Source organism: Protomyctophum parallelum (genome assembly GCF_964188405.1).
Source record: "Protomyctophum parallelum genome assembly, chromosome: 18".
Classification (NCBI taxonomy): Eukaryota; Metazoa; Chordata; class Actinopteri; order Myctophiformes; family Myctophidae; genus Protomyctophum; species Protomyctophum parallelum.
Genome location: NC_139716.1, coordinates 28100590 through 28117924, shown reverse-complemented (window position 1 = coordinate 28117924; position 17335 = coordinate 28100590). Strand labels below are relative to the sequence as shown.

The window sequence follows — 17335 nt, the reverse complement described above, 5'->3', positions numbered from 1 at the left end:
GATATTAACTAGCATTGCTATGCGAGGCTAAGGGTTTGTATACCTTGTACAACAGCTGTTTTCATGTCAAGGACCCGCCCCTCCCCCACCACCCCTGGTATTAAGCCAAGGACAGATTATTATTATTATTATTATTATTATTATTATTATTATTATTATTATTATTATTATTATTATTATGTTATGGGGATAAGAGACGTTGTCCTTGCCGTTTTTGTTGTTCAAAATGATTTATATAACGTTCCGACATCCTTCAAGATTATTATTATTATTATTTTTAATTATTACAGATGTATGAAATACAACTTAACGTGTTTTAATCTGCACCTCGTTTTGCTTTGGGACCCGAAGATGTTTGTTTATACATTTGGAATGTTATCTGTAGCTGTCACACTGAAAGGCCATACAACATGAACGAACGTATACCTCAATAGACCTGGTGGTTCTTTTGGGTACACTCAGAGAGTTAAATGAACACTGGGGATTTTTTTATTTTACCGTGATTTGCAATTAACTACCATGCAGGGGACTTTAGAGCCAGTTCCCCAGGAGGTCATTTTTGCCAAGCCCTTGTATTAGCCTGGAGTATATATAGACTGTGTGCGTGTGTGTTCAAGCCTGCATGTGTTCTGGGCTGTCAGTCCAATGGGCATATTAGTCCGACAACCTACAACTAGAGACGCACAACATAATCGGTAGCATAATCGGAATTGGTCATACAGGCCATAGAAATACCATATCGGTATCGAATTGGTCTCAAAATAATCCAGATTATTGAATCGGTTTTCACCAGCATAAAAACTTTAAAATGAAAAATGCATCAATGACTTCAAAACAAGTCAAAGGTTTCTATAGTAGTGCCTCTAGTCTAGAACAAAAGCCAAATCAATATGATGTAAAATCTTAATTCTAAAACGAGTAGTCCCAATACTTGCCGTGCGGGCGTGTAAGCACCGCCCAGCTCATACGACTGTGAATGTGTGACTCCAGGCAGCCCCGTAAAGACATCAAGCGCTATTCTCTCGTCACATAGGCTACTTGCAGAGCAAAACAAGGAAGTGATGTGGCTCACTCTAGTGGAGCAAAGCGTAGCTGCTTTTGTGAATTTAATAGTTTTATTAGGTTAATTTTGCTATATGTTTGTATCCGTTTTAGAAAAGCAATAAGCCACTCGAGGCCCCAGTTTACCGGATATTTTACAATGGCTGGGGGGTAGAAGACCCTCCGCTCCGCGTCGGGTCTGCCTATGCCCCCAGCCATCGTAAAATATCCGGTAACCTGAGACCTCTCGTGGCTTATTGCTTAAGTAAAAATACACTTTTTCCACATTTAATTTGTGTACTCCTCTCATTCAGTAGTCATTATTCAGTTGTGAAAACAGACACTTGGAAAAGAGTATAGGCTATTTATTGACTGACTGAATACTTTATGAACAGGCTTTGGGCCAAGCCCCCATAGGGCGTATAGGCTTGTTTACATTGTGGCCCTCTGTATAATATCGGAATCGGTCAGAATCGCGATCGGCAGATATGACCCTGCAAATAATCGGAGATCGGATATCGGTCATGATTTCATAATCGTGCACCCCCATACCTAAAACCCAGCCCTAAACCTAATCTCACGGGGATCCACGGGTTAGTTTTAACCTGCGGGTTAGTTGTAACCGGCCATGCATGTAGCGACGGTGTTGTCGGACTAATGCCTCCAACGTACGCAACCCCCCCCCCCCCCCCCTCCTGCGCGCGTACATGTTTGTGTGCCCATTGCCCAACGAGTGTTCTTAAATATTATATTATTCCTACCAAAAAAGAAAAAAAGAAGAGAGCCAATAAATGCTTGAGCTGAAAAGATGATAGAAAAGGAGAGGAAGTAGGGATGGGAGGAGAGTGAGCGATAAAAATCAGCGGCATGGGGAAAAAGAGAGACACTAAAAATAGACGGGTAAGAGATGAAAGGGTGCGTGCGAGCCCGCTAAGTACGACATGATGGCGGCAGAAGGGAGGAAGGGAGGGCGCATGCAGGTAGAGGTTAAAAAAATAAAAGGAAGGAGAGGAGAATGAGGCGGAGGGGTTTCTGTACCCTTGAAGCAGGAGTTTTCAACCACCATAAGGAGGTTCTACTCCTTACCCCCTGGGCCCCAGCACCCCCCCCCCCCCCCCTCCCCCCTGTCCGCTTCTAGGGGGTGGAACTATTTTTAGACCAAGGCTGACCGACTAGCTTACTGCAGACCGAACCCCAGGAGAGCAGAATATTATGAGAGAGAGAGATAGAGATGCAGTGGTGGAAAGTAACTAGTAGGCCTACATTGAAGTACTCTACTATATATTTTGAGGTGTTTTCTTTTTTTTTTTTTTTTTTTTTACTCGTATGTATGTCAAGTATGTACTTTTACTTCTAATCCACTATACTACTTTTACTTCACTACAATTATTTGACAACTTTACAGTTACTTGCATATTTTGATTACTATTACAAAACATACATTACCCACTTCAGCCCTGCACTGTATATACGGTAGCCTGCTATTTTGGCCAAGATATTTTTTTATTATATATATATACATTATGTAAACCTGAAAAGGGACATTTCTGCACTATGAGTACTTTTACTGGTACTTTTAAGTGCATTTTGATGCCAATACTTTTGAACTTGGTACATTTTCCAGCGCGTGCAGCGATGTCAAGTCAAAGGATGGACGGAACAGGACAAGGATGCAGTGTTGAATTTGACAGCAAATTTAGATTTGAGTTTTATTCATAGTCTCCTGAATAGTTTTCATTTAGTTTTAGTCACATTTTAGTCACCTGGAATGTTTTAGTGTCTAGTTTTAGTTGACTAAATATCATACGATTTTAGTCGACTAAATCTACAGTTGATTTGGTCAACAAAAATGTATTTTGGCGAGCCTTGATGCCGTCGTAATGCGTGATTTTACACATGCTGAAAATTGCCGATCTACAAGCTTTGTGAGCATTGTGAGCTTTTAGATCGGCTATTTTCAGCATGCAACCAAGTATAAAATGACTTGTACTGGATCGCTTGTCCACTATAGTCCCTTCCTAACATTTTAGTCTAGTTTTTATTTTTTTTGACGAAATATTTGACAATATTATATTTAGTTTCAGTCATCATAGCTATTAGTTATAATAATCAAATCTCATAGCTTAGTTTTCGACAGTGAAAAATGGTAGTCGAAATTTGTTTTCCTCAAAGTATTAGTCGGGGAAGTCAACACTGCAAGGAGAAGCTGTGGTGATGGTCAGACAGTGGGATCAAAGCCTGGCTTATTGTGATCCGTCGTACGGCGAAGCATATGAACGAAAACGGCAGACTTACAAGCCCCCGACGGTTCGCATCCACAGCGCGTCGTGAGTTTGTAGGTCTGCTGAAGAATAAATCTGGGCTAAACGCTGCGTTATATCACACGGGCAGATGCAAAGATTTGCAGCATATTTGTCGCGTCTTTGTATCTGAGGTTGAAGACGGTTCATCTTCTTTGTGGCTTCGTTGTATTTTGCAGCAGCTACATCTTTGCATCTTCATGTCGGCTGGCTTCCATTGATGCAATGAATGGTATAGGTAGACTGTATCTTTGCATCTGCCCGCGTGGACGCACCATGAGTGAGGGAGGAGGAGGAGGAGGAGAGAGAGGAGAGGGAGGTGAGATAGAGGGGGAGGTCATAGAAAGGAGGGGAGGAGCTGAGGTGTGGTTGTCTTTGAAATGACCTGCTGTCCATAGAGACACGCCGGAGACGTCATCACAGAGATGTACTGCTCTGTCTCTCTCTCCCTCCCTGTGTCTCTCCCTGTGTCTCTCCCAATGTCTGTCTGTCTGTCTGTCTGTCTGTCTGTCTGTCTGTCTGTCTGTCTGTCTGTCTGTCTGTCTGTCTGTCTGTCTGTCTGTCTGTCTGTCTGTCTGTCTGTCTCTCTCTCTCTCTCTCTCTCTCTCTCTCTCTCTCTCTCTCTCTCTCTCTCTCTCTCTCTCTCTCATATGGACATGTGGGTTAGGTTACCATCCATGTATCTCGGAGACCGATAAACTGCTGTCGTACGATCAAACCAGAAAATCTCTCGCGTTACAACATCTCCCGACCAAATACTATATGGCGTTTGATAACGATCTCTCTCTCTCTCTCCGTCTCTCCTTTCATCGCTCTCACGTGCACGCTCCATGCTCGCGTGCCTGTTCCAGTGATCAACATTCACCAAGTTCGATCAACCGTGTCGTCTATATAGCTGTATATTTGTGTATATCTGTGTATTTACTGGTATCAGTGGTTTAATATTAACGTGGTATTATCATTAAAAGCGTAAAGCGTTTTGCCAATCATTTGCAGGCCCATGCACTTGCGATACCCTCTCGGCCACACCAGTGGGCGGCCCCCCGGCCCACATGAGATTGAGAACCGCTTGGTTTATAACGATTTGGTTGCCATATAATCTCATATCATTATCCCGACAACAGCACTGCGTTATTTCATGACGATTCGCAGTTTGTGAGGACGCACACATGGATGCGTGCGTTATTATGTTCCGTGGGGAAAATTGTTATTATAAGCCGTTCGCCTGGCACATTTTGTTGCTCTACTCGCAGTGCGTGTTGCATGTATACGTAGTGACGGAGCTGATAACAATTTGTTTTGTTTTGTTTTTTCCCCTCTCTTCTAGCCACCCCCCCCCCCCCCGTTTGTGTGTGTGTGTGTGTGTGTGTGTGTGTGTGTGTGTGTGTGTGTGTGTGTGTGTGTGTGTGTGTGTGTGTGTGTGTGTACAAACTGTGTGTGTGTGTGTGTGTGTGTGTGTGTGTGTGTGTGTGTGTGTGGGGGGGGGGGGGTATTTTTCCTTGTTCTATGGCCTAATTAGTGGTGAGTCACACTGCTCATCACCATAATGATGTCTCGTAAATTATGTAGCCCAAACCAAAACAGGACACTCGAAAAAGTCAGAAAATAATAATATGGCACTTTTTTTCCAGCAAGTCTCGTTGTTTCGTTTGAGATCGGTTTTACATTTTGTCGGTTTAACGAGAAGAAAACGGAAGAACTAAAAGCACACTTGTGTACATTTAACACGACCACATCCTAGAACTCATGCCCTGATGTTGGAATACAAAAATATACTTTTTACGTTCTAACAGCTTTTGGCATTATGAAAATTAACCACGCACACAAACGCAAACACATCGGCGCTGTCGGGGTGGAAACCTAGTATGTCCAAAACGGTTACTTTTCAGATAACAAAAAAAGGAACCTGTGATTCCAATGGATTCAATGTAGTTATTATTATTATTATTATTATTCCAGCTGCACTACATTACGGTAGTTTACAATGGTTCAATATTTCTAAAATGTCATGTCATGGAAATAACAGCTCCGCAAGCTCACAATGCATCACCACACGTCACATTTTGAGCTTGTAGGCGGGCTACATTGGCTATTTTCCTGACATTTTGTGTGATACTGTTACACAAAAGTGGAGGATTTATTTACAGGATGAATTCAATTCAATTGAATACCGGTACATTGTAAAATGAGGAGATTGGAGGTTTGTGCCTGACAGCAATGATTTTTGTGTAGGTTAATTTTACTCTGGGACCTCCTCAAGGACTATGGTTCATTACAACTGGCTACATGTGATCCCGGGGTAGAACACGCACGCACAATGAACGCTCGCTCCACCCCCTTGCCCTTGCCCCAGGTGCACAGCACGTCGACACGTTGATCTGCTATTTTTGAAAAAGCTCGACATTATTTTGCAAAGTTCGGTTCCTTATACTTTAACTTTATACTATACGTATATTTCCAAGCCTATACTTTTGCACTTTTACTCAAGTAAAAAAAGGTATTTTACTACAACCAGAGATGATGTGCGTGGGCCAATTACAGTGATGAATACACAGTGAAATCCTTGAGTGCCGTACTATGTTGCTTTTTTTGTGAATGAAATGTTACTTTGTCCAATCTGTATTGTTGGTAGAGTATGTTAATAATACCATATATAACTTGTGCAATTGGTGGTGGTTGTATTTGGCGTCCCTGCTCTTCTTCTTTTTTTAAGATATTCTTTCGCAGAGACACTTTCGCAGAGACATTTCAACCAATGCGTCGAGGTTGGAGTTGGACACAATCTTTGACACAGCCCTGTTTCTGGTTTGACACGAATGTTGATCCGAAGTGTCCAAATTGAATGTAATAGTCAACCAGAACAAGCAGGCTCTATTAGCTCAGTGTGTAAAACGATGTCAGCACAGCAAGGGGACGTGCAGGTTCAAATCCAGGGCAGAAAAGGAAAAGTATACTCTCACAGTGTGAGAATGGAGCTGTTTTTCTGGGTAATAGCCGTAATAATGGTTGAGGAATATACCCCGTCCATCCTGACGGGAATTTAGAATTGAGATGGGTTACCCATAACCATAAGTGCACACATACGCATACTGTAGTGGCCTTTTGGTTAGAGTGTCCGCCCTGAAACTGGGAGGTCGGGGTTCGATCCCCGGCCGGGTCATACCATACCAAAGACAGTAAAAATGTGACCCAATCCTCCCTGCTTGGTACTCGGCATCAAAGGGTTGGATTGGGGGGTCAAATCAACTAATCAAATGATTCCCGAGTGCGGCACGGCTTCAGATCCTTGGCTCACCGCTCCAAGAGATGGGTCAAATGCGGAGAACAAATTCCACTGTGGTAACGTGTGTGACAAATTTGTACGACATTGACTTGACTTTGATATCATTTGAGGCTTATTACAAACAACACAAATACCTTTTTACTCTTATGTAACCTGCACACATACAGTATATATAAATGGGCCATGTGGCAGACCAAAAGCAGACGCAAAGTGAGTTAACTGATCAGATTCCACGTAGCAGTTGACATATTAATCTCATAATGTGATTCAAGCAGTGTAGCGATTTAGTGCAAGAGAGAGGGAGAGAGATTCCTGAAGAACATCCCAGTGACCGAAACGTTGAATTAATAAACCAGTGGAGCTGAGTTATTCCTTACCAGTGTTGCGGACTCTATTTCTTTCTCTAGAGCACCAGTTCCCAAACCTTTTTGGCCATGCACCCCCTGTTACCTCCCGACCTAGCTGACGCACCCCCCCACATGGAAATGATAGAGACATACATTTCCTAATTATCCACATATATGCACATATATGAACCTGAATATGGCATAATATATGCAGCATAGGCTATATTCTGCATATACATGCCATACCTATGGTCATGAAGTGTGGGTCATGACCGAAAGAATAAGGTCGCGAATACAAGCGGCCGAAATGAGTTTTCTTCGACGGGTGGCTGGCATCTCCCTTAGAGATAGGGTGAGACGTTCAGTCACACGAGAGAGACTCGGAGTAGAACCGCTGCTCCTTCGCCTGGAAAAGAGTCAGCTGAGGCGGTTCGGGCATCTGGTTAGGATGCCTCTCGGGCGCCTCCCTAGGGAGGTCCTCGACGCAGGTCCCACTGGGAGGAGACCCCGGGGCAGACCAAGGCGGAGGAAATACATCTACTCACTGGCCTTGGAACGTCTCGGAATCACCCAGGAGGAAGTCACTAATGTTGCTCTGGAGAGGGAAGTCTGGAGCACTCTGGTGGAGCTGTTGCCCCCGTGACCCGACTACGGAAAAGCGGTCGAAGATGGATGGATGGATATTGGCTTTTTAACACGATATACAGCCATCAAGCTGGAGCTATGGCGCTCGGGGCTCATGGAAACCTACGAGATTGGATAAACGAATAAGGCCGTCCGACATAAAGACGCTGGGATGTCTAGACTCCATAAAAGCATAATCTACAGTGTAATCAATGAACCATGGCGTTTTGAGGAGAACTCCGACAGCCCAAGGCTCAACGCGCCGTCCGTGCGGATGGAAACCCTTTTAGACAAACGTTTAGATCACCCATGCGGGACAGTGAGCTTTGAAAATATACTTCTGCTGGGGGCAAGCCAAGCTTCAAAATGTTTCCTCAATTCTCTCTCTCTCTCTCTCTCTCTCTCTCTCTCTCTTTCTCTCTCTCTCTCGGCTTGTGTTTCTTCCTACGTTGCTCTTTACACGGCAGAACACCCCTGGACAAATTGCATCTTTCCTTCCACTGAGGCCAAAATAAATAACACACGCATGCACAACACATTGCCACAATTCATCCCCCCCCCCCACCCCCTCTCCAAATGAATAAGCAACAGGGACGACGAGTGTTGCTGACTGTGTCGTTGCATTATGTTCACAATCACTGTGCTATAAGACCAACAAAAACGGTGCCGACATCACCGCACGGAACATGAATAGAAAAGAACAATCAAAGACCTCGTTTACGAGCAATCTATACCATCGTGCACCATTGTCTACACGACGGCACGTTGCTGTCGGTGATGCGTGTGTGTGCGTGTTTTCTGTACGCGCTCGTCCTGTTTGTCGTGTTTGTGATTATGTTTGGTAGAAAGCGTTAACGACCTCGTGGTCTTGTGACATGGACTCCCCTATAGGTTCAAGTTCAACCAAAATGTCATATATTTTGACCTTAACAAAAGCAGATCGACAAGCTCACGACACGCCTTTGTGAGCTTTGTTGGCTGTTGTCGCTTTTTGTCAAAATAAATATAATAGGACAGCAGTGGTTTAAGAAAAATGTGTCTCCCCCCCCCCCCCCATCCATTGATGCTGGTACCATAGCAATTGTTCTACATTCTCAATTGTGTAGACTTCTTGTAAATTAACTTAATGCAGAATTGCAGATGCTTAAGAATTTAACTCTTGAGAGTGCATGTCCACCCAAGAGACCACCTGGAACCCCCTCCAAGGACCACTGGCTGAGAAGCACAGCTGTTCTAGAGGGTTTGTTACAGTGTTATTTTTGGCAGCAATTTCTTAGATTTTAGTCTCTTGAATAGTTTTCATTTAGTTTTAGTCACATTTTAAGTAAGTAGCCTTGCTGAGCCATGAGGCCCATAGGGCAGGAGCCTATCTCCTGTTTCTGTAGCATGAGGCAGCTTGATGTACAAGTACACCCCCTGGACATGACGCTATATGTCGCAGGGACTTACCCCCAATCCAACCCTTGATGCGGAGTGTCAAGCAGGGAGGCATTGGGTCCCATTTTTTAGAGTCTTTGGTATGACCCGGCCAGGGATTGAACCCCAAACTCCCAGTCTCAGGGCAGACACTCTAACCACAAGGCCACTGAGCTGGTGGTCACATTTTAGTCACCTGGAATGTTTTAGTGTCAGTCTAGTTTTAGTCGACTAAATATAAAGATTTTGTCGACTAAATCTCCACTTGATTCAGTCCACTAAAATGTATTTTGGTGGGCCTTGAATGACTGATTTTAAACTTGTTGAGAGCTTGTAGATCTGCTATTTTCAGCATGCAACCAAGTGTAAAATTACTTATACTGGATCTCTTGTCTACTAGTCCCTTCCTAACATTTTAGTCTAGTTTCTATTTGTTGACGAAATTGTCAATACATTTAGTCTTAGTTTTAGTCATAGATTAGTTTTCATGTAGTTTCCATTACGTTTTCCTGGTAGTCGACGGACATTTTTCGTTTTAGTATTAGTAGACTAAAACAACACTGGTTTGTTAACACCCGTACAGTTGCTGCCTTGGAAGTGTTTTTCCTAAAGGCCCGGTATAGACTGTGCAATGTGTGCATATACATCATTAGCAGCTATCACTCTTTCTCATGTGGGCGCCGAGAAGGAACGCCATGACATTTAATGTTTCTCTCAACGAAGAGGACTTCATGCTGGGTCCATAGACCCCCCGCCTCCTCTCTGCCTTAAGGGCCTTAATTGAAGGGGGGGTGGGGGGGGGGTCCACAGGGACCACATTACTGTATATAGGTCCCCAAACCGCCTATACAGTACACAATTAACAGGCGGCAGCGTTTATTAATATTCTCACACGAAAAAGGCTTTCGGCGTCCCGCGCCCTTTTCAAGGGGAGTTGCGGCGTGACACCGGGGGTCACAGAGGAAGCGGGTCGGGTGCACGTCTCATCTCGGCTCGGCGTCTCTATTTCACGCCGTGTCACCTCGCCGCTCTCTCTCTCTCTCTCTCTCTCTCCCTGCTCCTCATTAATTAACCTGGAGTGTACCACCTCCACGCGCGCGCGAGCACACACACACACGTGTTGGCGTGGAGGAGGAGGAGGAGTAGGGGAAAAGAACATGCGCTTCCTGACAGGGCTTAGATTGAACCACTAAAAGAAATGGGAATCCGAGTCATTTTAGATTTTACCCACTAACCATTGTTGTACGCATTTGCTATTCAATAATGGGTTGTGTATGTGGCATATCAAGGATTTGAAACGACCTGTGGTATAATCTGGATCGTTCACACTCCAGGTAATGGAAAATCAACGGGGTTAGAATACCATGACTGAGTTCTGAGAACTGCAACTCACGCACATATTTGGAGTATTATTCGCTTGTTGTTTTCATTCCTAAACTCTTTTCTTTTCTCTCCACTGCATTTAAAACAGAAATATTGTATATTTTCTAGGAAAGGACTCAAAAACCCAAACCAAAACTTACACAAAATATATTATGAATGAACCACGTGAGCACCTATTTCAACTATAGTGAACATGGTTGACCTACGATGTTGTGGAGTGGCTACCGTATGTTCACTATTTCTGAAAATGTAAGATCCTTCTTTTTTTTTATTTCTTGTAAATGGGTTTGTCACAAAGATTACATATAATCGCAATTCACCCTTTGTCAAGTCCCGCCTGGTTCTGCCCCTCCTCGCGCCCATCGGTTGCCATTTCGTGGTTGGACAAAAATCCTCTCTCTCCATCCACTACCATTGAAAGAACAGGTTTTTTCAGTTGCTTCGTATTGATATTCTGTGCATTAAATTCTTATTTTAAACTTGGTGTCAGTAAAAAGGAACATCACAGGTGCAGCATGGTGACTGGGCATATCATGTTTGTTTTTAGTTTTTTTCCAAAAATGATGTTTTAGCAAATTCAACATGAACTAGGCGGAACCAGGGCGGAACAAGGCAGAAAGAGCCTGCTGGTTAGTTAGTCAGGGACCAATCAGAAGGCTGACAAAGGGTGAATTATTTGGGATAATCGTATTTTTGCATAATCGTCAATGTCGAAGAATGTATTGTCCATATTTTCTAACATTTTCAAAAATGGCAGAAATAGCAGATCTACAAGCTTCGTGACATATTGTAAGCTTGTAGATCAACTATATTTCCGCTGTTTTGTAAACTCTTTGGAAAGAAAAAATATATAAAAAATGATTACATTTTGATTACGAAGCCTAAAAGGCAAACGGAAATACACATTGTAACGTTCCAACGTTCAATGCAACAAAAAAAATGAATCGTCAACTTAAATGTCTAAGTATGACAGCCCTAGTTGTAAATGCTCTAAATGTCAATACAACAATTCATTCAAATATTAAAAAAAAAAAAGGTTGTACCGTGGAATACTTGAGTATTTATACTATACCACCGACTGGCTATACTGTGGATCGGGGTTGTTATGTGGATAGACAGACCAATCATGTCGTCGAGGGTCTTCCCTTTTTGCCTTTCCGAAAAACACCAGGTGCCGCCAGCCTTATCCCCGCACACAGGGCGGCTTGTTTAACCACCAGCATGTTCAGTGCCAGAGCCGGTATATGCTATGCCAGTGCTTGCTTACTCATGCATAATTCGCGAACGCACGCCAGCCGGGAGAGGTGTGAAAAGCATGTGCGCGAGCGAGAGGGGAGAGACGAGAGAGGGGGAGACGGGGAACATAACAAAACGGGCACGGTGTTGCCCCAAAGGGACACTGCGTGGTCAGTTTGACCCAGACTTTCAACCCCAACCACCCCCGTTTGTTTCACATTCTAATACCCGGAGGGGAGCCTGGTGGAATTAATTCAGAACGCAAGGCAGGACAGCATTAGCCCTAGTACACTTCAACCTCGTGTGTCTCTCTCTCTCTCTCTCTCTCTCTCTCTCTCTCTCTCTCTCTCTCTCTCTCTCTCTCTCTCCATGTCCCCCTCAGTGTCTCTCGTCCTCCCTCCCTCCCTGTCTTTCCCAGGGTGGCTGCCTGTGCTGTGCTCTGCAGTGGCGCTGTCCTTGGTGCTGAAGCCCCCAGCTCACTGTCACGCCACTATACGGCCGGCTGAGACAGCAGCTTTTTGTGTTTTTATTTTTCTTCTTTATTTTTTTATTTTTTTTCATCCAGCGCCATGGGAGCAGATGTGGTTTCATAACAACAAGGACAACTGCTGTGACGGCCCCAATTATAGACACTCGATTATTTCCATAAATAGCTTATTTTTTTCTTTTTCCTTTTTTTTAATTAACAGAGATCCCTGTGTATAGACCTATCTATTATGACCGCTGAGTGATGCTATACAATAGCGGCTTCTATTTCTGCATGGATTTCTCTGGATTTCTACGTAATCAGGAAGGTCGTGTTACACTGAGTAAATATCTTTTCAGAGAAGTGATGCTAATCTCTGTCTATTTTAAGGTGTAGCTATTGGTCGGAATCCATTCACTTATCTCTGAATGGATGTTGTCGTTTTACGGCAGTGGGGGAAAAACCGAGGCGATAAATTTGAATGTCAGCTCCCAACGACTAATGGGCTGGTGCAGTGTATATATACAGTATAAACCACGCTTGTTAGTTAATCACCATCAGATCGAGTGTTTTTTTTTTGTAAAATCAAAAAAAGTAAAATGACGTTTTCACAGAGAGGGATATTGTATCGTTTTGTTTTTCACAAGGAGAACACTGTTGTGATAGCTCATCATTGAGAAGTCAAGGTCATTCGGTCAACGTGTATACATATTTAGCTCGTTTCTTGTTGAAGTAATACCAGAGTGAACACAAAATTAATAATTTTCAATCGAGACCCGAGGATGATTCTAAAAACGTCTACTAGATCCTAAAGTCTCGTCTACACCTAAAGTCTCGTCCAAACCCCACGTCACACGGTGAAGTATAATCGGGGCTCTAGAATCTCAGAAATGAACGACGTGGGCGCGTTCCCAGATCGAAAGGTATAACCGCACGTAGGTCACGCCGGTCTGAACGGGTCAAACGGACCTTTCTGATTTGCATTGTCCATGCAATGTTTCCCCCGGAGACCTACAGGTCCAAACGGTCATCCTATGCTATACTCCCAGAGGGGGGCGAGCCCTCCTCCGCCACAGCCTAACCCGGGTAAACGGGGTCAGCCGGCAACCCCCACCCAACCCGTTCCAACACCATAATAATATGGTAAATAAAACATCCGCCATTAGACCCACCGTCGTAAAAAAAAAAAAACTATTACCTTGTTCAGGCTTTTGCAGTTGGTTTCAGAACATTGCCGCCACGATACATCGGTTCATCTCTGAGCTGTCGACGCAGTATTGTCTATCATACCTATACACAGCTCTGCCCAAAACCCCTTTCCGTTCTCTATACCTTTTAGAGAACCTCACAAGGCCTTAAAAGGCTATACGTCGCTGGAAGTCCTGGGCCTCAGCGAGAGGTTGGAGGAGACGCAGCCGCAGCACGCCAGCCACAGCGACTTCTGGATGTCGGGGTTGCGGAAGGCGTAGACGATGGGGTTGATGACGGAGCAGCAGGTGGCCGGCAGCACGGCGGCGTACGTGTAGAGCGCCGGGTAGCTGCGGTCGGCCACGATGGCGTAGAGCGCGCACGGCAGCCAGCAAGCGCCGAAGGCGCACAGGACGGCCGTCAGCGTGCTCACGCCCTTGGTGGTGGAGATGGCCAGGAACTGGTGCTGCACGGCGATCTGCTGCGCGTGGCGGAAGGCGATCCGGCAGATCTGCAGGTAGAACTGCGTCATGGCGGCGAAGACGGCCAGGAAGCCGGCGGCCAGCGCCACGGCGTTGGCGCGCGTGACGGGCCGCAGGGCGCTGCACGCCGCCTCATCGCGCAGGCAGTTCCAGCCCAGCGCCGGCAGCGCGCCCAGCGCCAGGCAGGAGGCCCACACCAGCGCCACCATGGCGTAGGTGCAGGCGACGGTGCGCTCCGTGTGGTAGGTGAGCGCGTTGTACAGCGACAGGTAGCGGTCCACGGTGATGGCGAGCACGCTGAGCACGGAGGCGGAGAAGGCGGCGATGAGCAGGCCGGCGGAGAGCAGCGCAGGCAGCTCGGCGGGGCCGCCCTCCACCAGGTAGGCCAGCGCGAAGTTGAGGATGAGGCCGAGGCCCGCCAGGAGGTCGGCGGCGGCCAGCGAGCCGATCAGGATGAACATGGGCGCGCGCAGAAGCGCCGGCGTGTAGCACAGCACGGCGATCACCAGCACGTTCTCGCAGGAGACCAGCGTGCCCGTCACGCACAGCGCCACGTCCCACGGGCTGACCTATACGATATGGAACAAAAATATGATATCACTGTATGTTTTCCGAGCGGTATTGCCGTACATGATTTCATGCGTTTTCTTTTAGGATTATTGTTCAGGTTACTTAACAGTACACAACCACCTACACAACCACTTACGTTACCTAAGTTAACAAAAACTAATAGAAAAAGGAGCAACGGAACAATTTAGACAAACATTCGTATTCATTTTGGCTAAACGAAACCGTCGTTCTACAAAAGTATAAATTAAGCTATGGAACTGCAAATCCTATACTGCATCACGATACGACATATCTGAAAGGGCCTATATCGTTGAGACATTCTATCACGATATTCATCACCATATCGCCCACCCCTAGGCTGACCTCCTGGACCACCGCGCCCACGGCCGGGGTCATGGCCACCGACACCACCCCGCCCACGGCGCCCGCCGCCGCCGCCGTCACCCCCGTGGCGGTCCCGAGCAGGTCCGGGCCGAGGGTCTGCGCGGCGCCGGCGCCTCCGGGGTCGCCCACCCCCCCGCCGCCGGCCCCTGCGGCCGAGGTGTTGGCGGGGTCGTCGGGGAGGAGGCTCCAGTTGGACGGGCCGGGGGAGGAGGAGGAGGCGTCGAAGGGGTCGAGGAGGAGGAGGGGGGAGAAGGAGGTGTTGAGGCCGCCGCCGCCGCTGCTCATGGCTGCCGCCGCGGCCAGAGAGAAGATCATAGCTGGAGGGGGGAGAGAGGAGGAGTGGGAGGAGGAAGAGAGAGAGGAGGGAGGGAGAGAGAGAGGAGGAGGGAGAGAGAGGTTTTAGAAAGGAGGAGGGAGCGAGCGAGCAAGGGAGAGAGCAATCGAAGCGAGGAAGATCAAACGAGGTAGAAGGAAAGGGAAGACACGACTGGTACGGAAGTATGGAGGCAACGGTGGTTAGTTGACGAGGCTATACGGCGTCCCATTTGGTAACCTGACTCCGCCCAGATGGGGCACCAGAGAGCCACAAGTTCCCCCCCCCCCCCCCCCCCTCTCTGCTGCCAAATCTGGCGGAGTCAGGTTACCCATTTGGAGCCACTAGAGGCAGAATCATATACACGAATCCTACAAATGGTCTCCTAAGTCTGACGGAAGATCTCGCGAACGTCCGATGTTTACTGGTGCTAGATCCTGTGAGAGCGATTGGCTCGACGGGAACAGAAAGGTTGATAGTAAATTTGATTATCTCCTGATGTATCTGCTAAAAAAAAAGCCATTAAAGCATGGCATTAGTATTCGATTTTAGATTTTCATTAGTATGAAAATCTTGAAAATATTGTGTGGCTTGTGACAGACGATCGGGTCCAATATTTAGTTCAGTGACCAACAGTGGGGGCTAAAGAATGGTTCTGAAGCTGTGTTCACGTTCACTCTTCCATTGGAAATAAGACTCCAACCTGCTTCCGGTGTCTTATAAAAAGGTGGCTACCTACTAGCGAAGATGGCATTTCTTTCCTTTTTTTTGTCTTGGGTAGAGGTAAGCAACTAGAAGTAGAACCTGACCGATGCCAATCCCCATTTTGGAAACGTATAGACCACGACGACCGACACTTTGTCAAAAAGTGCAACATTTTCTAACCTATTAGAAAAATATTTGATTCGATTAAAGTTTATATTAGTGAACATTTAAAGGACAACATTAGTTTTTTTCAACCAAGGCTCATGTTTTAGGTTATTATTAGAGAAAGTAAAAGGTTGGCGAACATGCATTGCTGGTTGCATGGCGAACATGCGCTGCTTGCGGTTATATTTAGGTTAGGGTTAGAGATAGGGCTAGTCATTTCGGAACAATGGGAGGTCGGAACAATGACCGAGTTATGAGGGTCCTTCAAATTAAAAGGTTTGAGAACCTGCACTGTACACTAAATGGAACAGAGCCTTAAAGGGTAAGACCACTTTTTTTTAGAGGTTTGGGTTGTGTAGTTATACCTTGCAATGGTGTAACTCCAAATGTGGACAAGAAATCAAAAATAATTGCTCCGATGATTAGAAATTGATAATTCAAAATATGCTCCTCATTGACTTACATTGTACGCTGAAACAGCTCTCAAAGTCACTCTTTTAGTACACAAATAAAGTTGTTTCAGACCAATATAGAGCATCACCAAATTATTATAATTTTTCATAAAAATGTTAACTTCCTGTTGATTTTACTATTTGAAGATCTGGATCCAGATCCACGGATCCAGTCCGGGTTGTTTTCCGAATAAAAATGGACAAATCAACAGGAAGTTAACATTTTTATGAAATTAAACCACATGAGTTTTGGCTCTATATTGTCTGAAACAACTTTGTTTGTTTAATTACACAACCCAAACCTCTAAAAAATAAAGTGCTCTTACCCTTTAATTAGTATAATCGTTAACACTTCTGAAGGGAGTCGGAAGAGGGCCGGAAGTAGGAAGAGTTATTTCCAAAATGGCATATGTGAAAAGAGCCTATTCCCCTTTAGGCTTAGTAAGATGTTGGCTTTCCCCGCGGGAGAATCCCGGGCGTTACATTAAAGAAATGAGTGGCGATGAAGAAGTACGACATGAGTTATGGAGGAGGGACCAGAAAGAGCAGAAGACCAAGTGGGGGAAAGAAGAATCAATGGAGAGAGGGGAAAAGGAAGAGGGGTGAGGATGGAAGGGAGGGGATCAGGACAGACTGGTGGGAAGGAATCGGAGAGAGGGAGGAAAGAAAAGAATCGAGAGGAGAAAGAAAATGGGTGATGAACACGAAGAAGACGGGTGCATACCAGAGAAAAGTCAGAGAGAGAGTGCAGAAATGCAAGGGAGGACGAGTGATGGACGGACAGGCGATGAAGAGACAAGAGGATAGAGATGAGGATGATTGGAAGTGGGGATAAGAAGCCGTGTTCAGTTCTGAAATGAGTTGAATGAACAGGAGAGACGGGGTCAAGTCAATGACAAAAACATGATTCAGGTGATAGAGATGCAGGCATAGACTGAGAGAAAGGACAAAGAAAATGTGCATGGGGGGGGAATAAAAAA

The 17335-nt window shown here is 45.6% G+C and overlaps 1 protein-coding gene across 1 annotated transcript; it reads right to left on the bottom strand.

Moving 5' to 3' along the window:
* Positions 1 to 13459: 13459 nt before the first annotated feature.
* Positions 13460 to 15035, bottom strand: LOC310876056 (G-protein coupled receptor 12-like; the record flags this gene model as incomplete). The annotated part of the gene is made up of 2 exons (XM_083789503.1): positions 13460 to 14335; positions 14700 to 15035. The coding sequence occupies 2 exons, from the start codon at positions 15033 to 15035 to the stop codon at positions 13460 to 13462; spliced, it is 1212 nt and encodes a 403-aa protein (XP_083645629.1).
* Between the last annotated feature and the right edge of the window lie 2300 nt (positions 15036 to 17335).